Raw genomic sequence first — 25,384 nt, 5'->3', positions numbered from 1 at the left:
AGACATTTTTTTTTTTTTTGGAGGGGGTGGGGGGGAGCGGGAGGTCGCTGTGCATTCTGGGAACAACACAACGACTTCAAGATGGCGGCGAGCAGAAGGCTGGCCAAGGTAAACGTTTCCGTTTGAACTCTATGATGCATTCTTCTTGATATGTAGATGCCTTGTGGGGCCAAACTTCGTGATCACATTGTGTCTAAGAGCATACAAAATATTGAAACAGTTCAATGCTGTACTTACTGTCTTAATCTTTAAATCTTCGGTTAACGAGAGGTCATGCTGGTCATCCAGCCAGGCAGGAACGTTGTTGTGTTCTGCGAGGAGGCCAGTAAATTCATAGCTAGCCCTCATAAAATATCCATCTTATAGATTTTGTAAACGATTGGGTATCGTTGCACCGGTGCTTTGATTAAAGAAGTCGTGGAAATTTGGTCAGATTTATGCTTTTTTTGTCCAAACTTATATGATTTCAGTGCGTGACTGGTTAATCAGTTTATTATTCTAAGATGGTAATAATTCATCACTCCGGTAGTTGAAGTCGGTCACACCCTACAGGATAGTTATTAACTGTGAAGCCTGGACAGGAAGTTTAACATTATGGAAATGAACTTCCATTAATCTTTTTTGCGTGGAGTTTTATTCAATCGACTGTGGTGCACTTCGTTTTACAAAACACAAGATTTTCAAAAATGCGGTCTTTTTGTATTCAGTGTCACATCACTGTCAGAATTATTAGTCACTTGATGAAGTCACATAAACTCTTATTACCTAGATAAAATCTGTTCATACTTTTTATTCCTCCAAAAGACAAAATCACCCCAAAATTTGATCAGTATATAATTTTTGATGTGTTTGAGTTGTAACAAGAAAACTGAAAACTGACAAGGCCAAAATGATCATATTATTTGCTTTTTTTTAAACTTCCAAGATATAAGTGAGCATTAAATTTGCTTTAAAACACACCTAAACATTCAATTAATGTTCACACCTGTCCAGAGTCAAACAGGATCAAAACTTATAGAAGGAGCTCTGGTAGGGATGCACAATTGTTATCAGCATCGGCCAATATTAGCTGTAAAATGTAATATTGGACATTGGCCATGCTGTCAAAAATAATTCACCGATATAAAATGTGTTGTTTTTATATGACAAACCAGTGACAATGAGTCCTGCAGCACAACATCATAAACTGTTAAGTATTAATGCACGACTGATGTGCTTTTTGCTTTTTGCTTTTTGCTTGTGAACAAGTTGAGTTTAAATTTGTGACGACTTACAAATTTGCACTGTTTGAGCATTGTTACTGTCTTAGAGAGAGCAGATGTTATGAATAAATTTGACATTAAAAGTAATAAGGTCAGTGTTACATCATTTCCTACATCTTTGTAGCATTTGCATTTAATAGCAAAGAATGCAGTATTTTAATTACACAGTAGAGAAAGTCATATTGTTTCAGTAAGTAGGTATAGAAAAAAAATATTGTTATCAGTTATTGGCCAAATGAGTTTTAGTATACTGGCATATTGAATATTGGCCAAAAATCCAATATTGTCCGTCCCTAGGGTCAGTGTCACTTGAACATCTGACTCTTTTGGTAAGAAGCAAATTCATCATGTCAACAGAAAATGAGAAAAGAATTTAGTCTGGACCTCAGAAAGAGGATAGACTCTTAGTAATAGAATATTCTACCAATGATTCTGGCAATTAATTGGAGACAAAATTGTCAGGTTTGGCAGTAACTGTTTGTTTTAGAAGTAATGCAACTTGCCCTGCTCTGCCACAACTGCTCAGACTAGTTACCATGACCACTGATGATAAACAGTTTTCCTGGAACAGTGAGTTGTTTCTCTGCCATTAGCACATTAAGCAGCTCACACATGAGGATGATTGACAGAGCTAAGACCTTCCCCTTAGCTCTGATTGGTTGTTTTTGACTGGGAGCAGTGCAATAGTAGTAATGGAAGGAGGTGGAGAGCTTGATTTTTTCCCCACAGATTATCTGTCTCATGCTGTCACAACATGGTGACATTTTTGACAAATAGTAAAAAAACATATTTTTTATAAAAGCTATATACCCCAGTTGTGGATAATATTATATTGCTATAAAATATTGCTACTCTTATTTGAGCAAAATTTCTGGATACCCACTGTCAGTAACTTCACTGAAAGAAAAACAAATATGCTTTAAATGCATATTTAACCAAATATGCATTTAAAGCACAGACATATATAGTTTGTTAATGTGAGAGCCCTTCTTTAAACACAAGCTTCTTCATTTTCTATTGGCTGAGCTTCTTCCAAATGTTTCATGGTGTCTAGAACAACCGTATGATGCATCATTGCAAAGCATCAGGAGACAAGTTTTGTTGCAAACTAACAGAAGCATTGCCATAAACACAAGGTTCAAAACCATTGAGGAGAAAAGTAATCGGTGATGTCATCAAGGATCTCTGGGTCCTGATTGGTGCTCTGCTGGCCTGAACTGAAGTTGATGTTTCAAGGAAGACCATTGTGAGGGCTCATTTTTTGTTGCATATGTTAGTAAAGCAGGTTTAAGATAATAATAATGATGCTAGTGAGTAGGGATGTGCGATATAGCATAAAATTCATATCACTAGGCCTGTCACGATAGCAAATTTTGCTCAACGATTAATTGTCTTAAAAATTATTGCAATAAACGATAATATTGTTTGAAGACCTTTTTACACTGATTTAATGGAAATGATGTAATAATGCATGAGATTTCTTGCCAAAGATAGATACACTTTATTTTCAAAAGAACACTTAACACTGGAGCTGATAAACAAAATAAACAAAACAACCAAAAACAAAAATAAAATGGATTCTCAGTCTCCATTAACAAAAAACTCACTTGGAAAAAAAAACAACTAAACAACATAAAGCCAAAGTGTAAATAAATACTGCATTCAACTAAAATAGTGCAGATTATGAAGTGTGTATATTATGTTGCCCTTCAGTAATAATTAGATTTAAATAGAGAAAATGGGCACATCGACTACCTGATGCAATAATTCACACTACATGATTTTTTGCTCCTATTTTTCCCCATATGACAATCTTAAAACGTTGGTCTTTCTAAGATTGTGTGGTGTGTTACGGTAGATCGTCGTTGCCGCTCTGATCTAAATCAGGGGTTTTCCCCGACTGGGAGTTTTAACGCAGCCTGTTGAATGTGACAGGTAGCCAATCAGAAAGCGAGGATTCTCCTCGTGCTTTCTGAGGGGAAATTACGTCGGGGAATCCCAAACAGCTGATACAGTGCAACCCGAAGTCCAGCGGACTTTGGAGATAATAGTGGAAACAACATTAATGTTTATTCAACATGCAAAGAATATAGAAATGACAAGAGGAGGAGTTGGAGCGAAATTACTACCTCAGTTGATAAACCCGGTAACTTTTCAGCTGTTCTTCGTTAACGTGATGTAAATAGGTTCTAATGATTTTCATTCAGTCAGGACTTTACGCTGACACTAGCCACATGCATTGCAGGTAGACTGTAGTAAAGCATTGATTAATGCCTGGTTTTAAAATTAGTTCACTGGACTTGTAGCCATTATTTTGTAGCCATTGTTGGACACCACACGGCAAGAACGAACCCGATCGAACCTTTATACCTAGGATTTCTGTCGGCTAATGTGTGGTCTGTCAGGTTTTGAAAATGGGCGACAATCGGCCGACAGCTCTAAGATCGTAGTGTGCGCTGGGCTTTACACTAAGGAAATGAGGAAGGGAGGTGTCAGTGGAGAGCACCGGAGTTGAGCCTTTTTTCATTCGGTGTCATCAACAGAAAGAGAAAAAGGCCGGAAGAGACGATAATGCCGATAATTGAAATGACGTTGATAGTTTTGATTTATCGTGCGATTAATTGATTTATCGTTTATAGCGACAGGCCTAGCCACCACAGACAAAATTGCTGGGTTTTGTGATTGAGAGAGGCTGTTATTTGTTTTTTTCATCTTATATGTTAAATGTTATATCCATCCAGTCATCTAAAGTTGGTTTGTCCTGTGATAATCATTTTCGTGTAATGTTATTTTTACTTGCTATTAATAAAATAGTCATCAGTTATTTCTTCTTTTTTTAAACTAATTGATATATTATTCCAAAATACATTTACTTAATCTGAAGGAATGTTCTGTTTGAAAATATCTTATAGGCACTATTTAGGTCTTTCCACTAATCTTTTATGACTGCTCAGTCCCAAAAGACGCGATGATGGTTTACATTTTGATTTCTGCATTTTCTCTAAGAAGTAGGAGGATTTCTGTCTTAGTCACATTTCTGAGTAGGTGTGATAAAAAATCTTACCAGTTTTTTCAATCCAAATTCTTGCCAGTGTAGTGATTTATTATATGTCCACTGATATCTCCATATTATTGCCCAATTCTCCTCTGTTATTGTAAGTTGCTCTCTCTTTCCCACCTGGCTTTAACATGAAGGGTCAAATTGTTTTAAGACCTATTAGGTTTCTATAAATAAGTTAAATAAGTTTCATGTTAATTTTTTTATTATAGGCATTGATAAAAATTTCCATTAGGTTTAAATTTTTGTCAGTAATTGGCTTAATTTTTAAGTCAACATTTCTTATTTGTAAATATTGATAGAAGTGCTGTTTGTCTAGAGAATATTTTCTCTTTAGTGTTTCAAAATCAATTAAGATTCCGTTGTTCATTGTTGTGCAGAGAGCTGTAATTCCTTTGGTTATTCAGTCTTTAAACCTGGCATCCAGTTTGTTTGGTGTAAAGTCTCAGTCATATGTGATCCATTTTACAACGGCAACATCTATAGCAGTTTGGGCAGAATATTCCTTTTAATTGAGTCGATTCTAGAGCTAAAACTTAGAAAAAGAGTAAGATTCCATCTTGTCATGTGCTCTTTGATTCTTTTATGTATGGGAACATAATTACAAAAACAAATAGTTTTTGGAGGTCATTTGGTATGCTAATGCCAAGTTACAGTGCCTTGTGAAAGTATTCGTCCCCCTTGAACTTTTCAACCGTTTGCCCCTTTTCAGGCTTCAAACATAAAGATCTAAAATTTGTATTATTTTGTGAAGAATCAACAAGTGGGACACAATTGTAAGGTGGAACGAAATTTATTGGATATTTATCCTCATTATTTTAATATATAATCTCATTGGGGTTGGGAAGGAGGGGTAACAGGAGTACAACAGAAACAGAGGGACTGTTTAAACATTTTGTTAAACATGTTTTATGTCTCTGTGCTTTAAACACAACCCTGAGACTATCACAGAGCATTTATAGGGCACTATATTACACACAGGTGGATTCTATTTATCATCATCAGTCATTTAGGACAACATTGGATCATTCAGAGATCCTCACTGAACCTCTTTAGTGAGTTTGCTGCACTGAAAGTAAAGGGGCTGAATAATATTGCACGGCCAACTTTGCAGTTTATTTGTTAAAAAGGTTTAAAATATCCTATAAATTTTGTTCCACCTCACGATTGTGTTCCATTTGTTGATTCTTCACCAAATCATAAAAAATGTAGATCTTTATGTTTGAAGCCTGAAAATCGGCAAAAGATTGAAAAGTTCAAGGGGGACGAATACTTTCACAAGGCACTGTATTCGAAATGGTCAGTGTGCCAAGCTAGGGTTATCTGTTTTGGATTTTCTGTGATGAAGTATCATTGTAAGACAGCAACTGAGTTTTATCAGACTTCTGATGGATCATGTCCATGTTGGATGGAATGGATTGACAAACAGTTTGATTGTCATTAAGTACTGCTAATACTGTAAAGAAATGTTGGATCTCACACTGCTGCCAATTTATCATCAGTATTTAAGGTGATGTTGGATTGTTGTGAACTCTTGCATAATAAATATGAGCATTGTTTTACGGGACAACGCTCATAATATGGCCAAAGTACTTTATGATGCCAACTTGTAAAGTTTACCCTATTTGGCACACACTTCAACTCTTAAGCAAGGGACAGCTAGAACAGCATTGCATTTATTCTGGCAACACGAAGGAGAATTTTCTGACATTTTAAGCATTCATTGCTTGCTTATTCCTCAGTCTACAACATACAAACATGCATACAGTTAGGTCAGCCCAGGAAGCGATTACAACAAGACTGTTCAATGCGGTGGAACAGGATGGTCTACATGCTGCAGTCTGTTGGAGCAGAGACATGCTGTTGGCGTGTATGCTACTGAGCACGAGTTACCAGCCACACTCACTGAAACCAGTGGGAACTAATGGACAATGTGCTGAACATCTTTGCACCTTTTGAAGAACTCACAAAGGAGATTATCTCAACAACTGCAGCAGTAGAGGTCATCCCAAATGTCATTGCACTCAAGCAGCTTTTGCAGAGGCAAGCAAGCATGATTGGTACAGCCAAAGCTGCGCTATTGGAGGCTGTTGTAAGAAGATTCAACAACACTGACCTTGAGCTTGACCACTATTCTTTTTAAGGTTTTGTTTTTGGGGCACTAGTTGCCTTTAGTAATCTAATAGGAAGGGGGCAGAAAGAGAAGGTTTGAAAGTCAAAAGAACCAAGGACGTAAGTCGAACTCGGCATGTCCGGGTCTCTGTTTACGGGGCAATTGCTGTTACCACTGCGTCACGCGGCGCCCTTGGCTGCTATTCCTGATCCAAGGCAAGTAAGTATAAATATTCTATTTTCTATCCATAGTTATTTTAGCCTACTGCTATATTTCAACAAACATTTAAATAAAATAAGAAATGAAAATTGCTTGATTGAAATGCATTCACTTACATGCAAGTCATAAAAATTTAAATGTATGGAATTTTTATGACATGGATTCATTAAAATTCATGCAACCCATAAAAACTAAAATTGACCCATCTTTCTTTGTTGATGCAAAACAAGGTACAAGAATGGCTACTTCTCAGCAGAGGTGAAAGATCAATTGAAACGGCTCCTTTTGGTCAAACGTGCAGAGGGGGAGACCAGATGCACACCTGTGGATGAGAAACTTGTTTCAGGAAAATTCTCTGTAGTGGGACCTCCTGACATATTTGCACCTGCAGCCAAAATGTGTGGTCTACTGTTTGCAGAACTGAAATCTTGAAAGAAAATATTAATAAGGAGCAACAGCTGGCCAGCCTTTCTGCTATTCGGGTACATAATTACCTGCCTGAGGTTCCTATTGAAAGGAGCCAGAACCCATTGGCCTTCTGGAGGCTCAGTGGAAAGTGTTTCCCTCATCTTGCTCTACTTGCCTGAGCTTGTCTCTCTCAAGTATTGAAAGCAAGTGCTTGGCTGGACATGTAGTAGCTCAGAAAAGAAATTGCATGTTTGTTGAAAATGCAGAAATGTTTTTGTTCATCAAGAAAAACCTGCCACTTGTACAAGTTACTGCAATGAATCTGTGAGAACAAACTTTCCTGTGCCAATGTTTGTCTTACTGCTCATATGAAAATGCTGTACACATTCTTTACTTTTTTGTTGAATGTTTGACATTTAGGAGCTTTGGTCCTGTAAGCTTTTTGAGGTTATATTTTAGGTTGTTTTTATATGTAAAAACAGTTGTTTTCACAAGGAAACCTAAAACTTAATTCATGTTATTGGTTGTTTAAGTTGTTGTGTTATGTCCTCAAAGTAACTCAGACCTTGTGATATATACTGTATATTGTGAGTTGTTTTTTTTAAGCAAAATACTGCTGTGCACGTTATTATGACAAGAGGCTTAAAACAGGTCTAGTCTAACCTGTGTTCAATTTTTGTTTTGTAGTGTAAAAAGTGAAAGACTAAAGGAAATGATTTTGTTTTGTTTAGTTTTGTAGTTTGTATAACAATTATATAAATTTCATTTATCTTTCAGAGGACTATCCAATGGGCAGTTAAAACAAGTTTGTATTGTTTCAAGGGTATATTTTTCAATAAAACAAGATTGAAACATTGAAAGTGTATTGTGACCTTTCAACACCTAATGGTATTGGATGTACAGTCATGGCCAAATGTTTTGAGAATGATTCAAATGTTAATATTTACAAAGTCTACTGCTTCAGTTTTTATAACGGCAATTTGCATATACTCCAGAATGTTATAAAGAGTGATCAGCGGAACAGCAATTAATTGCAAAGTCAATATTTGCCTAGAAAATGAACCTTATCCCCCAAAACACATTTCAACTTCATTGCAGCCCTGCCTTAAAAGGACCAGCTAACATTGTTTCAGTGATTGCTTCATTAACACAGGTGTGGGTGGTGATGAGGACAGGGCTGGAGATCAATCTGTCATGATTAAGTAAGAATGACACCACTGGACACTTTAAAAAGAGGCTGGTGCTTGGCATCATTGTTTCTCTTCTGTGAACCATGGTTACCTCGAAAGAAACATGTGCAGTCATCATTGCACTGCACAAAAATGGCCTAACAGGAAAGAAAATCACAGCTAGAAAGATTGCACCTCAGTCAACAATCTATCGCATCATCAAGAACTTCAAGGAGAGAGGTTCCATTGTTGCCAAAAAGGCTCCAGGGCGCCCAAGAAAGACCAGCAAGCGCCAGGACCGTCTCTTAAAAGTGTTTCAGCTGCGGGATCGGGCTACCAGCAGTGCAGAGCTTGCTCAGGAATGGCAGCAGGCAGGTGTGAGTGCATCTGCACGCACTGTGAGGCGGAGACTCTTGGAGCAAGGCCTGGTCTCAAGGAGTGCAGCAAAGAAGCCACTTCTCTCCAGGAAAAACATCAGGGACAGACTGATATTCTGCAAAAGGTACAGGGAGTGGACTGCTGAGGACTGGGGTAAAGTCATTTTCTCTGATGAATCCCCTTTCCGATTGTTTGGGACATCTGGAAAACAGCTTGTTCGGAGAAGACAAGGTGAGCGCTACCACCAGTCTTGTCTCATGCCAACTGTAAAGCATCCTGAAACCATTCATGTGTGGGGTTGCTTCTCAGCCAAGGGAGTCGGCTCTCTCACAGTCTTACCTAAAAACACAGCCATGAATAAAGAATGGTACCAGAATGTCCTCCGAGAGCAACTTCTCCCAACCGTCCAAGAGCAGTTTGGTGATGAACAATGCCTTTTCCAGCATGATGGAGCACCTTGCCATAAAGCAAAGGTGATATCTAACTGGCTCAGGGAACAAAACATAGAGATTTTGGGTCCATGGCCTGGAAACTCCCCTGATCTTAATCCCATTGAAAACTTGTGGTCAATCATCAAGAGACGGGTGGACAAACGAAAACCTAGGAATTCTGACAAAATGCAAGCATTGATTGTGCAAGAATGGACTGCTATCCGTCAGGATTTGGTCCAGAAATTGATTGCGAGCATGCCAGGGAGAATTGCAGAGGTCCTGAAGAAGAGGGGTCAACACTGCAAATATTGACTTGCTGCATTAACTCATTCTAACTGTCATTAAAAGCTTTTGTTACTCATAATATGATTGCAATTGTATTTCTGTATGTGATGACAACATCTGACATACACACATGAAAACCAGAGGGCAGCAGATCATGTGAAAATATAATATTTGTGTCATTCTCAATACTTTTGGCCATGACTGTTTATATATATGTATATATATATATGTCTCGATGACAAACTGATAAAAAACTGACAACAGCCAAAATCACAATTGACAGGCTTTTTAATGATCAGTAATAAAATGTTCCTCTACCAGACGCAGTTGCAAAGGATTCAGTTTGTCCATCAGCGTAGAACATCACCTTTATGGATTATGACTTGATAGTGAGATCCAGCAGCCTTTAATTTTTTAACTTAATTTTCATGGTAAACAACATGGACTACAACTGACAAATGAATACAGACAGGTCCGTTTTTGTTTTTCAGTATTAACAACTTGTTGTTTTCATGTCAATTTCAGTTCGTACAATTTTGTTATTGACCTTGACAATAACTTCAGGATATGTTTTTTGTTGTGGGATCAATGGTGAAGGGGAATGTAAGATCTTGGGCTGAAACGATTAATTGGATTAATTATAATGAACCAGTTATAGAGATAATTTACTAATTTACATAATTAATAATTAACTGGAGTATACAGATATTAAAAAAGCAATTTGCTGAAAAAAACACCACATCTGGAGCAGATGTTAAGCCCGAACTGTACAAAAATTTACCCGTTTTGTACTTTTGTCCATCAATTTGTTCTACCCAAAACACCATAAGTAGAATTGGTGTCAACCAGTTCAAATTATTTAAAAAACATTTTGGTAACACTTCTTGAAGGAATGTGCATAAGGCTGACATGACACTGTCATGAAGATGAAATCTTCATGAGTATTTGTGACTGTCATTAAGCGTCATTTGGTAAACAATTACAGTTTTAATACAAAAATTACATTATTTAAAATGTCTTTGTGACAACTTGCCATTCACCAAGACAAAAAAATGTTTTTGTTTTGACAACTTGATATTAACTAAGAATCATCATCCGTCATAAATATGTTATAACAGGCATTACATATCAAACTTTAAAAAGTTATGTATCTTTGGGTATTACTACATTAACCTGTCATTTGTTGTTAGTTTTAACGGTGACAGTCACAAGACCATTAATAATTGACATTAATATTTTCCCTTACACATTGGAACACACAACAGTTATGTTGCTTTATTACATTACTCTGTCATATGTTGTTAGTCTTAACTTTCTTCATCTAATTGATCCCACAATATTCCAGCAAGATGTCTACGAAGCACTAGTGAAACACGACATTAAATCGGTTTTAAGTAGTGCAATACACCATCTCCACCAATGAGAGGCAGCAGTGCTCCAACATTGCAGGCTGGTGAAAATATGAAGAAGAAGCCTTCATCTTGCGCACCTAACGAACACAGGTTAAAACAGTCGGCCAGACCTCCAGTGTGCGAAGAAGTATGTCACTTAATAGCAATGACGTGTGGTCAGGGGAGGCAAGTGAGGCAGAGCCTCATCTGTCATAACGGAAAAATATACAATAATTTATATTGCTATTTTCACCCTGTGGTTTGTACTATAAAGTACCTATTTTTTATTTAGCTTAACCAATTTTTATTATTTTTTCTTCAAAATCGCTGAATTTTCCCATTCAAATGCTCAGAAGCGAAGCCGGTGAGGCAGCAGCGAGTTGAGCCTCACCTGGGATTGATCAACCTCTCACTAACTGCACTGGCTGCCATTCTATGGTAGCATGCTCGTCCTGTCTGTGTGTCGCCAATAAAATGGCTAAAAAACATTTAATGTATGAACTGATTTTTCATAATTTAGTTTATGCATATAATGTCCAGTGTTTTTTGTCACCAACTGTGTGTGTAACGTGTTTCATGTGCTGAGGAGCGATCAGAAACCAGAGAACAGATTTGAGGTGAGGCAGGCAGTTCTCTTGCCTCAAGGAGGGGGCGCTCATGATCCCAAACATTGTGACTCCACAACTGCAGAGTAAGAGACAGTAACAGCGAGGTAGTCATACAGTAAAGTGCAGCAATATATTTAGAGTTTTCTCCTCGTACCACAGCAATCACTTATAAATAATCGCAAAATAAACATTAACCCTAAAACCATACTACTGCAACAGACTGAATGATCTGCTCTTTGTGTGGGAAATATCTGGGTGTTTTTTTAGGGGCGTTGTTGTCAGTTGCTATGGCAACGAGTCTGTGTATAGCCTGGCCAATCCAGAGAGCGAGAAAGATGTGGTTTTGAGTTGAACTTCAATGGGTTTCCCCTTTGCTGTGGAGCATAGCACGAAATTAATAATACCTAAATTTCCAAGTTTGATTGAGTTAACGGAATTATTCTACCGCAGCAGCGCAGCTATGGATGACATGTAAAAGAATTGTCTTTTTGCCCTCCAGCGTTGTCCGCATGCGCGAAATTTTCTTATGTTAACAATAACAGGACAAAGGATGCTACTGAAGACAAGCTACGGGTGTGAAGGATGCTTATGGGGACTAGCCATGAGAGATAGAAGAAGTCACTGTACCAGAGTATCTGGTTGGAAGTCCTGTTGAATGCTCATTAAGTGAAAAGATACACTCATGTGCCTAAAAATATATATTAAGCCATGTATTAGGAATAACAGTGGTTGGAACTTCTGCCAAGCAAATATTTGGTCAGCATAGTTTAGTTCAGCGCTAGTTATTATTTTACTTGTACTAAGAAATTAATAGAATTTACAGGGTTTCTCCCAGTGTATGATAAGCCTGACGGGTCGCTAGACTGTACGTGGCCCCCTGCCAGGCTAAGCATTGTTTGTTTTTGTTTTTATTAAAAAAATAACAATAAAAAAAATATATATTTTTTTAGTAAGCTGGACCGCAAGCATCTCTTCTGCGGTGAGCATTTTACTGGCAGGTCAGAATTATTCCTGAAAGAAAGATGGGTTTATAGTTTTTATAGTTGATCCATTGAACAGGGAGCGCTCACCAATGTCGCACAATGTCGCAGCTTGATCTCTGAAGTTTACCTTGGCGCAGATCGCTCATCCGCGGATCGCTGCTACTTGTTCCACTTTACTCTTAATGTAAGAGGAACTATTAATTCCTCTTACATCAAGAGGAATTAAATCATTTGACAGTGTAATAAAACTTAATGAAATCTTTATTATTGGTCCTACTTGTTACATTTTATTTCAGGTAGGGTGAAATATTAATGACAGTGTTGTTAGTAAACCTGTCACAATAAACAATAAATCAAGTAATTACACAATAAATTACAAAAAACTCAATCATTTTCTTCATTTATCGTTTTTCTCTTTCTTCAGTCTGGTGCTTTGGTCTCAACTATCCCCTTTTTTGAAAGACAATTTTGTTTACAGAGACTTCATAATTCATTTTATTTGTTGTTTCTGTTGTTTTCTTTATTTATTTTGGATATTTCCAATGTCCTCAAATTCCAGTGTTTAAATGTTTATAAAAAGTTAAAGTTTATTGATCCTTGAAAATGTGTTGTTGCATTATTATTATGCCATTATTACTATCACATTACTTGAAAATGGTCTCAAAACAATATTATTGTTTATTGCAATATGTTCTTTGACAATTTATCATCCAGCAAAATTTGTAATGGTGACAGGCCTAGTTGTTGAAGCTATTGATAGTGTAGTAAAACACAACAACCTCATTATTACTGATCCTACTTGTTCCACTTTACTTGAGGTAAGGGGAAATATTAATGACTGTTTCGTTAAAGCTTTTTACAGTGTAATAACACTTAATGATATCCGTAACTAGTTCAATGTGTTCCAATGTGTAAGGGAAAATATTAATGACAAAACTATAATGGGCTCAGGACTGTCACTGTTAAGATTAACTAGAATTGACAGGAAAGTTTGGTAGTACACACCTGCTAGGATATATTTATGACAAATGATGATTCTTGGTTCATGTCAAGTTGTCATAACAAGGACATTTTTTCTCCAGGATAATGACAAGACATTTTAAACAGTGTCAACTTTGTATTAAAAGTGTTATTTACCAAATGGCCCTTAATGACAACAGTCATAAATATTCATGAAGACTCATGACAGGTGTTATGCCATGTTTAAGACAGTGGCATGCACAGCCCTTCAAAATAAGTGTTACCAAAAGATTTCAATCAGTTGTGAAATGGTCAAAAGCGTAACCCCACACTGTATTGAGTGAAGTGATATTGGATATTTTCTAGCTGTAGACACTTCCTTTTTAACAAATAAACTAAAAAAATGCTATTTGATTGGATTTTAGCCAAGTTATATTATTTTAAAAGAGATTCAACTATTTTTTGCATCTATTATTGTCTTTCTAATATTGTATACTTAAAAAAGGCTTAAATGGTAAAATGAAAAATCTGCTAAATGTGCCAATTTTTTTGATCTGATTAGTCATCACAATATTTGATAACAAATATAATTGTTTGTTGAAGGGCTAGAAAGGTCCTTGTAGGTTTCACATCTACCTACTAAGAAAACACATGCAGTCAGTGTTTTCTTAATTACAGATGGATAAAGCCATTTCATCAGTAACAGATAATGTATCTATAATTTCAAGATGGTGCTTTTTTTTTTACTTGAATCATTTTTGTGAATTTTACAGGCACGTTTCTCCATATCAGTGACCTTTGGTCTCCGCTTACAATGGGAGTGCGATACATTCAGGCCTGGGTTCTTTTTGCGGGATCTCTTGTGTCTGAGAAGAACCTCTTCTGTTAGTTTGTCCACCGCTTATGACCTCCCCAGCTTTGTTCTACTTATGTGGATGAATCATCTCTGTTTAAGAAGAGTCGGATGTTGTCACCAATCTTATTTTCTTTGCTTCTTTCACTGCTACTTGTGGTTCTCTTGGCTTCTTTGACTTGACTTGCAAGCAGCAATGATGATCTGTAGTAATCTTTTTTTTTTTTTTTTTTTTTTTTTTTTTTTTTTTTTTTCTGTAGAGTTTTTGCGGCGCTAGTGGTTCGTATTTTTCCGACAGTAGGCAGACAGGAAGGAGAGTGAGGAGAGGGGGGGAAGACATGCGGTAAAGGTCGTCGGGACCGGGAGTCGAACCCGCGACGTCCGTGTCGAGGACTAAGGCCTCCAAACGTGGGGCGTGCTAACCCCCTGCACCACCACAGCACGCCCCGATCTGTAGTAATCTATTAGTTTTATTTTTTCCTCAGACAGTCTGGTTTCCTTTTTCCACACAGTATTTTTTGTGACTTCCTTAGATTGTCTCTTAGTTTGTGTGTATGTTTCTATTCGTCGATCGATCACAGCATTTGCAGTTGAGACTTTTAATGTATAATATGTGTCATGTTTGGTTTATTAGGAACTTGAAGAGATTCGGAGATCTGGGATGAAGAACTTCAGAAACATTCAAGTTGAGGAATCAAACCTATTGTCATGGCAAGGGCTTATTGTTCCTGTAAGAAGTTATCTCTTTTTGTTTTTCTAGGCTGATTTGCCTTAATTTGGATTTATAGTTTTAATCATTAACTTTTCTTCCAGGACAATCCACCATATGACAAAGGTGCATTCAGGATTGAAATAATTTTTCCAACCGAGTACCCATTCAAGCCTCCCAAAATCACATTCAAGACAAAGATCTATCACCCCAACATCGATGAGAAAGGTCAGGTATGCTTGCCTGTGATTAGTGCTGAGAACTGGAAACCCGCTACCAAAACTGACCAAGGTTAGTGGTACCACATGATAAAACTGCCTTTTTTATCATAAATGATCTGAGCTACCTGATAAAGCTAGCTGAGCTATTTTACCAATAAAATGTTGGTTTTTTTGTTTGTCAATGAACGCTATTTTGTTATTGTTTCTTTGAAAACACGTTAAAAAAGCACTAAAACAGTGATTCTCAACCTTTTTTGGTCCAGCACCCCTCTGTCCATTATCCAGGTTCTTACTGCCCCTCTTCAAAGATGTAGGCTACTTTGCACTGAATATTATTTTATTATTAATATAACTATAATTATTGTTGCTGTTGTGATTTTGATTATTTCTGTACAATCAAAATCATAACAGCAAAAAACACTTTAATTTTTTTTTTTAAGTGTTAAAAGAAATTGTGTTTTTGTTTTTCTAAAATTACTGAGCCCTCTGGTGCCGTCGTCCCCAACCCCCGGTCCGTGGACCAATTGGTACCGGGCCGCACAAGAAATAATTAAATATTTCCGTTTTATTTATTATCCGAGTCTGGAGGATCTTCTATTTTGAAAATCCTCTAACCGGATTCTCTCGGTTACGTCTTGCGCACCAACATTGAGCCACAAGCAGCAAAATAAGTCAGAAACAGATCAGATTCTTTGGAAAGTTTCTTTGTGAAGATGAAAAGGCCCAGAGAAGAGACAGGAGAAGGGATTTATCCCGGTAGGTGATTCCCACAGTCCAAGCTCTGCATGATATGGTGACCGGATGTTAATGAGGCAATGAAGCTTCAAACTGCTTCGCCACGTAGAGGCCAAGCACCCTGTGCATAAGCAACACTTCGGGTGTCATTGTCTTCCATCCATCCCAGATGGACCGTCTCGTTGCAGAGAAACAAGCTCAGGGCTCCCATTGGTCGTTATCGTGAGTTAAAATTTTCACGAAATTAAAATGTTCGTTTTTGTTGCGCATCTGTATCTTATTTTGAAGGGATTTGTAAACGTTACCATAGCGACCAGAGTCGGAGAGCGTTAGGGCAGTGGTCGAGACGAGATTAGAGGAGTAGAGCTTGTGAGTTTTAGGTCTGGTTCACGCTGCACAATTTAAGGATTGTCGACCGATTTTCCAAACCTCTGTGACCACAGAGCCGATAAAAGTCCAACAGGTTCGGTCGGTTCGTGAGTCCAGCCACACGGCAGGAGCAACACACCACACACGAACCGATTCCACTCACTCATCCCGATTCCAGAAGAAAATCCCGTAAAACCCCAACATACCATACGTGAATTTAGAATAAACTAACACGGATGACGATGTAGAAACAGTAGTGATAGTTTGTGGCTCATTTTAAGCGATTAAAAACGTAACAAAAAGAAAAGGCGTGAGTGGAGCCGCTCTATTTGCTGCACTGTGCGCTAAACCGGACTCTCAGTTGCGCCATGTCAACTGTTTGGGATTCCCTCCGTGCTTACGTTATGGCGTTTTCTGATTGGCTACCTGTCACATTCAACAGGCTGCGTTCTAATCCCAGTCAGGGAAAACCCCACAGGCTGAGATAATCGAGCCAAGACAATCAAACATGTTGAATATGCCCGATTTTAGATCGGAGCGGCCCCGACGTTCTACGTAACACACCACACTGCAGGTTGGAACGTTCTATGATTGTCATAAGGGGAAAATCGGGACAAAAAAAATTTAAAATTATGTCATGTGACCTCCTCCCCACCCATCTCCCCGGCCGCAGTAAAATTGCCAAGCCTTGACCGGTCTGTGGTGATAAAGAGGTTGGGGACCACTGACCTAGAGGGCTCTGTATAAAATAAATGCACATTATTTAATTATTAGTTTCTCAGCTATGTGAACAGAAGTTATTTTTACAGGTGTCTAAGAAAAATGCAAATTGACATTCACCTTAAAATTGGTAGGCCTAACAAAAGCCAGTCAGAATGGCACAAAACAAAACGATTCAAACTTTATCAGCTTTCTCATTCTGTGCCATTTTCTGATGTTAGTTGCTAAATATTGCAACTAACAAGATTTAGCAACTAACTTTTATCTGACCTGGCCAGATAAAAGATGTAAAAGATGTACAATAATGCCAGTTTAAACTTCAAACTACTTACAAAATACTGTTTTCTGCAACATTAAAACATGGCTAGAACTGCAACTATATCAATCATAACTCATCTTCTCTTCAGTGTTTTTGTCATTTCCTTGTGGTGCAGCTCTGTGCTGCCTTCAGTAGAACGGGACGTCAGAGTATCAGCTATAAAATTTCACCCACATGGCATTCACTGTGAAAACCAGAGCTTAAGTGGAAAAACAAAAGTTCTTGATCCTTTTGATGTCATAAATATTGGACAGAAACATGTATTATATCTTTATATAGACCTGTCTTATTGATTTGTAGATCTATAGTTTTACTGTACAGAAATTACAAAGAAAAAACTGGCTCTTAATCAAATCCTAATGAGTTAAATTGAAAATGTAATGGAGTCACTTACAGCATCATGACATTAAAACTGACATGAAACATAATATTAAAGAACTAAATATGCAGGATAAAATCTAATTCAAAACATGAATAAGTTCCTTATTACTGTTATGGTCTGTAAAATATGTATTTTACATATTTTATTATTTATATTATTTTAAAATATGTATTTTAATTCTTAGTATTAGATGTGGTATCAACAAAGCTGTGGCACTTCAACAATATTATCTTACCTTTGATCTAAAAACACTGTTTGTTTTTGCCATATTCATAGTCCCTTGTATTAATTATTGCTCAAAAGGCCTTGCCATACAGGTTTATTCCTCTGTATTTAGTTAGGTTCGTAGTTTTTTTTTCTTTTTTGCATTTTGTTCGTCATGCATTTCTGTTTAGTTTCCTTTGATTAGTATTATCCTTTCTTGGTTTAGTTACAGTGCCTTGTGAAAGTATTCGTCCCCCTTGAACGTTTCAACCTTTTGCCGCTTTTCAGGCTTCAAACATAAAGATCTAAAATGCTTATTATTTTGTGAAGAATCTACAACAAGTGGGACACAATCGTGAGGTGGAACGAAATTTATTGGATATTTAAAACTTTTTTAACAAATAAAAAACTGCTCTTTCCACAGATTCAGGGAGCGCATTAATGGGGAAAAACAGACTGACCTGTTACAACGAAAAATGTTCTGATGCACTGATAAGTAAAATCTAAAAGTACCGTTGCATACTGGACCACTTATACCACTGGTGTTGACTCTGTAAAATAAAAGCTATCGTGGTCACCCATGGAAGGATGTCTTTATCTAAGTAAGAATAAAAAAGTATCCCGGGCGTGCCGTGGTGGCTTAGCGGTTAGCGCGACCCTTATTTTGAGGCCTCGAGTCCTCGACGCGGCCGTCGCGGGTTCGACTCCCGGACCCGACGACATTTGCCGCATGTCTTCCCCCCTCTCCTTCCCCGTTTCCTGTCAGCCTACTATCATATAAGGGACACTAGAGCCCACAAAAGACCCCCTGGAGGGGTAAAAAAAAAAAAAAAGAATAAGAAACTATCCCAAAATGTTGTGAGTGAATCAAAGTTTTTCATTCAGACAAAGGTAACAGAGGACTCTATAGATGTTAATAATAAACGGACAGACATAAAAAATACAGAATAACAGTGGTATCAAAGAGGACGAGCAGTACCTGAGACACCTGCAGGAACTTTAACCTCTGCTGGATCTTCTTTTGGAGAATGTCTTTCTGGCAAGACCACCACACTTGTAGAGAGAAAGTGGGGCCCTGGAAATGTGAAATAATTCACAACATATGCCCTATTACGTACTTGAAAATGGTAAAATCCTGAAAGAGCTATCTTCAGATGGTTGTCACTGCTCCAGCAGACCAGCTGATCCACCTTCTGTCTGTACACAGACTCATAATTGTCCTGAATCAGAGCGGTGACGGCAATATGATCTCCCTGTCCTGATGGAGAAGAGAAGCAGGGAGAGAGAGCACTTTTCTTTGGAGTGTTTGTGCTGATGGATTTTGTGCTGAAGATTATGCTGCCCAGACTGTCCTATTGCTGCCGATCACTCAAGTAGTTGGTATTCTATTATTTATTTATTTACTTCACTTCCTTTTTAAAAAAAGGAACTCACAGTTTTTGAAACATTTCACAGATCTTGAGAAAATTTCTCAGGATTTTGAGAAAGTAAGTTGCGATCCCGGACCCGACGATATTTGCCGCGTGTCTTCCCCCCTCCCCCTTTCCTGTCAGCCTGCTTTCATATAAGGGACACTAGAGCCCATAAAAGACCTCCTGGAGGGGTACAAAAAAAGAAAAAGAAAGGGAGATTGTATTAAAAGGGGTGGCAGCAGACTTCCCTATTCTGATTTTGTATCCTGACAAAGCACTGTGGACATTCTCATAGATTCCAAGATGGCTGGAATTGATTTCTCAAGTTTGCACATATACAAAAGCATATCATAAGCAAATAGTGAAATAACGTGACCCATCTATATTAATTCCACATACATCAGCAGTAGTCCTGTTAATCCCGACCAGAGGTTCAATAAGCAATGGAAACAATAAGGGTGAAAGGCTTCCCACAAGGAATGTCTCTGACACATGAAATTCAATTGCTTTTCAACTCTGTCAACAGCCTTCGCTGCATCAATGGGGGCAATTAATACTGGCTCTTTGTTAGTATCAAGATACTGAACAACATTAAGAACATGTCATATATTGTTTTTGCCATATATTGATTTTATAAATCCTGCCTTATTCGGGTCTATTATTTTAGGGAGGATGTTTTCCAATCTCCAGGACAGTACTTTTGCCATAATTTTGTACATTAAGCAAACTAACAGATCTAAAGGAAGAACAGTCCATAGGACTTTCACCATTTTTTCAAAGCAGACTAATGGAGGCGTGTCTCCATGAGGGGGGATGCCGTTTTTCAAAATGTTAACAGCAGGCATAAATATTGATTGAATAGCTGGCCAAAATGACTTAGAAATTCCAGTGGAAACCTACTGGGGCCAGGCCATTTTCCATTTAGCATTCATTTTAATTGTTGCCCAGACCTCCTCCAAAGTAATAACACCATCTGAGACGGAGCAATACTCTGCAATAGTAGGTAGAGATATACTGCTCAGATAAGAGGAGATATCTGCTGAGTCAGTCATATTTGTATTGTATAGAAATATATAATATTGTGGAGAGTTCCGTTGATAATCATTGGGTCACATATGGTATTTTTGTCTGCATTCTTATTATATTAATTAAATGGCTATTATCTTGATTTTTCAAAGGGTCGGAAAGCATACTAGATTTATTGCCAAATTCACATTGTTTCTGTTTTGTGCACAAGTAGTATTTTCTGAACATGACGGCTGTATACTACATTAAGCTTAGACTTAACAGCCATCAGTGTCTGTTCATTTGTTCACACCAATTAGTTAGTTCTGGAAAAAAAGAACTGAAGAAGGGAGATGTGGACAAAAATGTTCGTAGTCTGGAGCAGAGGTTGTGCTAAATTTTATTCGTTGACCATCAAATGGTAAAAATGTCATTTAATTGCATTTTATTTCCATTTTGTTTAATTAATATTCAGCAAGCTGAACAGATAACCCACATTGTGTCATCATCAAGCTGAATACCTTTAACTTTTTCTCTGCAGTGAGAACGTTTTTGAAATCAAGTAACATTTCACCATTAGAAGTGATCAGAAGTCGGCAAGACTCTGAACGCACCTGATCCTGCACACGCTCCCCTCAGCGGGAGAATAATCCCGGAGAAGCAGGGTTATTGGCACTCAAGGTCACCTTGCATAATTTCAATACGCTGCCTGGCCAAAAAAAAAGTCGCCACCTGGATTTAACTAAGCAAATAGGTACAAGCCTCCTATTGGATAAGTACTGCATAGGCGATTATCTTTCAGCTGGCAACAAGTTATTTAACCCCAGCTGATGCAATGAGTAACTCCTCATTTCTTAAACAACCATGGCAAAAGACACATCCTGTGGTCGTGGAAAAGACGTTAGTCTGTTTAAGAAGGGTCAAATCATTGGCATGCATCAAGCAGAGAAAACATCTAAGGAGATTGCAGAAACTACTAGAACTGGGTTAAGAACTGTCCAACGCATCATTAAAAACTGGAAGGATGGTGGGGAACCATCGTCTTCCAGGAAGAAATGTGGTCGGAAAAAAATCCTGAATGATCGTGATCGGTGATTACTTAAACGTTTGGTGAAATCAAATCGAAGAAAAACAACAGCAGAACTCAGGAGTATGTTTAATTGTGAACGCAAAAGCATTTCCACACGCACAATGCGAAGGGAACTCAAGGCGTTGGGATTGAACAGCTGTGTAGCCGTAAGAAAACCTCTAATCAGTAAGGCTAACCAGAAAAAAAGGCTTCAGTTTGCTAGGGAGCATAAAGATTGGACTCTGGAGGAATGGAAGAGGGTCATGTGGTCTGATGAGTCCAGATTGACCCTGTTCCAGAGTGATGGGCGCATCAGGGTAAGAAGAGAGGCAGGTGAAGTGATGCACCCATCATGCCTAGTGCCTACTGTACAAGCCTGTGGGGGCAGTGCTATGATCTGGGGTTGCTGCAGTTGGCCAGGTCTAGGTTCAGCAACATTGTGTGCCCAAAGAATGAGGTCAGCTGATTACCTGAATATACTGAATGACCAGGTTATTCCATCAATGGATTTTGCCTTCCCAAATGGAACGGGCATATTCCAAGATGACAATGCCAGGATTCATCGGGCTCACATTGTGAAAGAGTGGTTCAGGGAGCATGAGACATCTTTTTCACACATGGATTGGCCACCACAGAGTCCAGACCTTAACCCCATTGAGAATCTTTGGGATGTGCTGGAGAAGGCTTTGCGCAGTGGTCAGACTCTCCCATCATCATAAATCTTGTGACACTGCAGAAGCTTATTGAAACAATGCCACAGCGAATGCAGGCTGTAATCAAAGCTAAAGGCGGTCCAACAAAATATTAGAGAGTGTGACCATTTTTTGGTGGCGACTTTTTTTTGGCGAGGCAGTGTAGATTTGCACAAGCTAAATAGAGGTCTGCTTCCACACACGCATCGCTTGCTCTCGCCTCCTCGTTCATGACTAATATTTTCAGCAGAAGGCATTCCATTTCTACATATGACTGGTATCCAAGACAGTTACTATTGTGATGACATGGTGAAGGTGGACTGTCAGAAAGAGCAGGAGCTTCATAAATTTCCTTTAAGTTACATATGGTATATACACAATTTTAATAGCTGAAGGTAACAGTAACTTAATTGGGCTATACAATGGCACTATGTGATGAAAAATACATAGTAGTGCTGCTTTAAGACTTAAAGCAATAAAATGAGCTGCAACTTAAAATGTAGGCTGTTTGCAACATCAACTGGCTTAACCTGTGGTTGTTTGCCATCTCTTCCATCTTAGATTTTACTATGCTGTTCATTCTAAACCTCAGAAATTTCCAAACATGGCTGGAAGTTTTAACACTTCCTAACATACAAATTCTGTTCTAATTTTACTCACTTTGTGTGATTCTACTTCAAAAAACAAAAACAATTAACATAATAAGATCCTAAAGACCAAAAACATAACAAATATGTAAACAATGTCAGTGTGATTGATACAAGTACCAGTGTTCTAGTACTTGAGACCAAGACCACTTTTTGATGGTCTCTGACTCATTTGTATTCTGTCTTGTCTTCGTCTCGGATGTTGAGGACTCTGGACTTTATTCCAAGGCCACAACTGTGAAAATTATATTGGCCAATGTATTTGTTACAACCTTGCTTTCATTGGTTGCAAAAAATACTGATTCAAATCCAAGCAATAATGTTAGCACCTTCCCCCATCTCCAGCCCCTTTCACTAGCAAACTGCAACCCAAGTAAGTAAGCTATGATTGTGTCATGCAGCCCCCTCTGAAGATGGCTTATCAGGAAACATGATTGGTAGATGAAGCAACAAAGATGGGAGTACACTACATCCTGTAAAACCTCAGTTATCCAGGAACTTGTGTTGTAAATCCATTTGTGACCGTCAACTTGGCCTTCAGCAACATCAACCTACACATCCTCCACTGGAATCTTCCCCAGTTTACTGTGTCAGCGTCCCCCCTACTTCCATCTTGGAAATATAAATTGTCTCAAAGTCTGATCACCTCTGGTTTAGATTACTTCAATTCGCTTCTTTTTGGCCAAGCACAGAAAACCCTCCATAAACTACAATTGGTCCAAAATTCAGCTGCCTGCATCATATACAACCCTCTCAATCACATCACACCTATTGTACCACAGCTCCATTGACTTCCCATCCCCATCAACTACAAAATACTTATCCTTTTACTTTCAAAGTTGTTCACAACCTCACCCCTCCTTATCTTTTGAACCTCTTTCACATTGCTACACCCGCCCATACCCTCAGATCATCCTCTTCTATTCATCTCATTGTTTGCCCTGCCCATCTTGTTACTATGGAGAGCAGAGCTGTGCTTCACTTTTATTGTCTTAATACTGTATATTCCTCTTGTGTGGATGTTGTTTTTACACACAAGATTTTGGCTTGATTATGCCACCATACAACAGATCCTGGATATTAAATCAGCTACAGGTTAAATAATGGAGGCCCACCCCAGGTACATTGTTTGAGCCAGCAGCTAGAGCTAATAAAGCAGGCAGCAATGCTGTCAAGCCTGTTGGATCCCTGCCTCTATGTCTGCACTGCCGTGCTTCCGACACAGGGGGATGGACAGTGGCAGTTTCTGTTAAGGGCAACCGCCCAGGACGGCATCTTGTGGGGAGCGCCGTGAGTGCCCCTGCCCCGAAGGTGCCCATTAACCCATAGTATTTTTCCACCAGCCTGCCTCTGGTCCCGGTCCGCTCCGGCCAGATTCGTTTTCCACTAGCAAGTCCAATGTGGCTCAGCCCGGCTGTTCTCAGATTGTCATTCCTTCTTCAGGGGTGCAAATAGAAGCGCCAAGCAGGGTACAGCACTGAAACCATTTGATTAACAGCTGAATGCATTCATTGATTGTGGACAACAGACATGTTGTCTGCTATCAGAGAGCTCCTCATACAGAGGATTAATAAGAGTTTAATCAGGAGCCGCGGCAGGAACACTTGCAGTAACTTTTGCAGCAGAATGACTGTGATTTAGCTGACTTGCTAGCAGCTCGTTGCTCTGAAGAACTGACAGTAATAAAGAAGAGAGAAATGGTGCGGCTGTGGTCAGCTTTCTGATGGAGCAGCTGCTTTGGCTGACAGTGTGAAACACCCGAACTACTAGCATGACGGAATATTTTAGTGGTTTTGAAACCACTTTAAAACCAGGTTTTATAGTGCGGTATACCTTGAAACTCGTAAACTTACTATATATTTTTGCAAAAAATGTTGTTACAGTTTTTAAAAATTGGCATTGTATAACTAAACTCTGTTGAACTGAATTTATAAGATGATTGTCAATTTTTTTAAGGGGGATGAGGGTCTGAATTTTGCTAGCACATTTGTATTTGACAACAGTATCACCAGCTATCTTTAAAGTGCTTTTGATTTTAAACTTGATTTTTTTGTTTCTTTTCCAGTAATTCAGTCCCTCATTGCACTGGTGAATGATCCTCAGCCAGAACATCCTCTGAGGGCAGACTTAGCAGAAGAGTACTCAAAGGACCGTAAAAAATTCTTGAAGAATGCTGAAGAATTTACAAAGAAACACGGAGAAAAGAGGCCCCTGGACTAATAAGTGACAAGCACATAGCTGTTTCTTCTTCTCTTCTCCTTTTCTCTGCCCGACAGGTTATCTATCCTATTTGCTGTACCATACCTCTAACCACGTTGCTTGTTCACTCTCTTCCACACTTCCACAACAAATACTGCACCACTCTGCAGGCCTGGAGCTGCCAACATGAGGAGGGGTGTGATAGTGTCATGCATCCGTACCCATCCAGGATTGTCTGTTGATCAGACAGACTCCCTTCTCTCTTCTTTTTCTGTGGAAGATGATATGGTCTTTTTACTTTTAGTCTAAATGTAAAAGTAATTCTTAGGGGAACATGATGCTCAGAATAAGTCAAGATGAAAAAATTCAGAGAAACGTATTCTTTTTCTTCCTGTTAAAAACACTTGATTATAGATCTATAGATTATAGATCTCTTGTATACATTTTTGATGAACTGAACTTTTTATTTTGTTCCAGGAAAACAGTCTTTTTTTTTTTTAAATGAAATAAATGTGACAAAAGAAAGTTTGAGCTCAAACATTGAAAGTGTATTTACTGAAATGACAACTTTCCCATTTTTTAA

General features: G+C 38.3%; 1 protein-coding gene across 1 annotated transcript; it reads left to right on the top strand.

Annotated features, from left to right (window-relative positions):
- The first annotated feature begins 8 nt into the window (after positions 1-8).
- Positions 9-25,339, top strand: ube2l3b (ubiquitin-conjugating enzyme E2L 3b). Its single transcript, XM_028034964.1, has 4 exons — positions 9-108; positions 14,753-14,848; positions 14,932-15,118; positions 24,668-25,339. The coding sequence occupies exons 1-4, from the start codon at positions 82-84 to the stop codon at positions 24,820-24,822; spliced, it is 465 nt and encodes a 154-aa protein (XP_027890765.1). The 5' UTR covers positions 9-81; the 3' UTR covers positions 24,823-25,339.
- The last annotated feature ends 45 nt before the right edge of the window (positions 25,340-25,384 follow it).

Source organism: Xiphophorus couchianus, chromosome 12 (genome assembly GCF_001444195.1).
Source record: "Xiphophorus couchianus chromosome 12, X_couchianus-1.0, whole genome shotgun sequence".
Classification (NCBI taxonomy): Eukaryota; Metazoa; Chordata; class Actinopteri; order Cyprinodontiformes; family Poeciliidae; genus Xiphophorus; species Xiphophorus couchianus.
Note: the sequence above shows the minus strand (reverse complement) of the source record. Positions and strands in the feature narration are given on the sequence as shown.

Bases quoted from the DNA above. Each gene is read 5' to 3' on its own strand.
- ube2l3b (XM_028034964.1), top strand. From the start codon at position 82: ATGGCGGCGAGCAGAAGGCTGGCCAAG. The intron at 109-14,752 runs GTAAACGTTTCC...TTGGTTTATTAG, and splicing joins CGAGCAGAAGGCTGGCCAAG to GAACTTGAAGAGATTCGGAG. The intron at 15,119-24,667 runs GTTAGTGGTACC...TTTCTTTTCCAG, and splicing joins CGCTACCAAAACTGACCAAG to TAATTCAGTCCCTCATTGCA.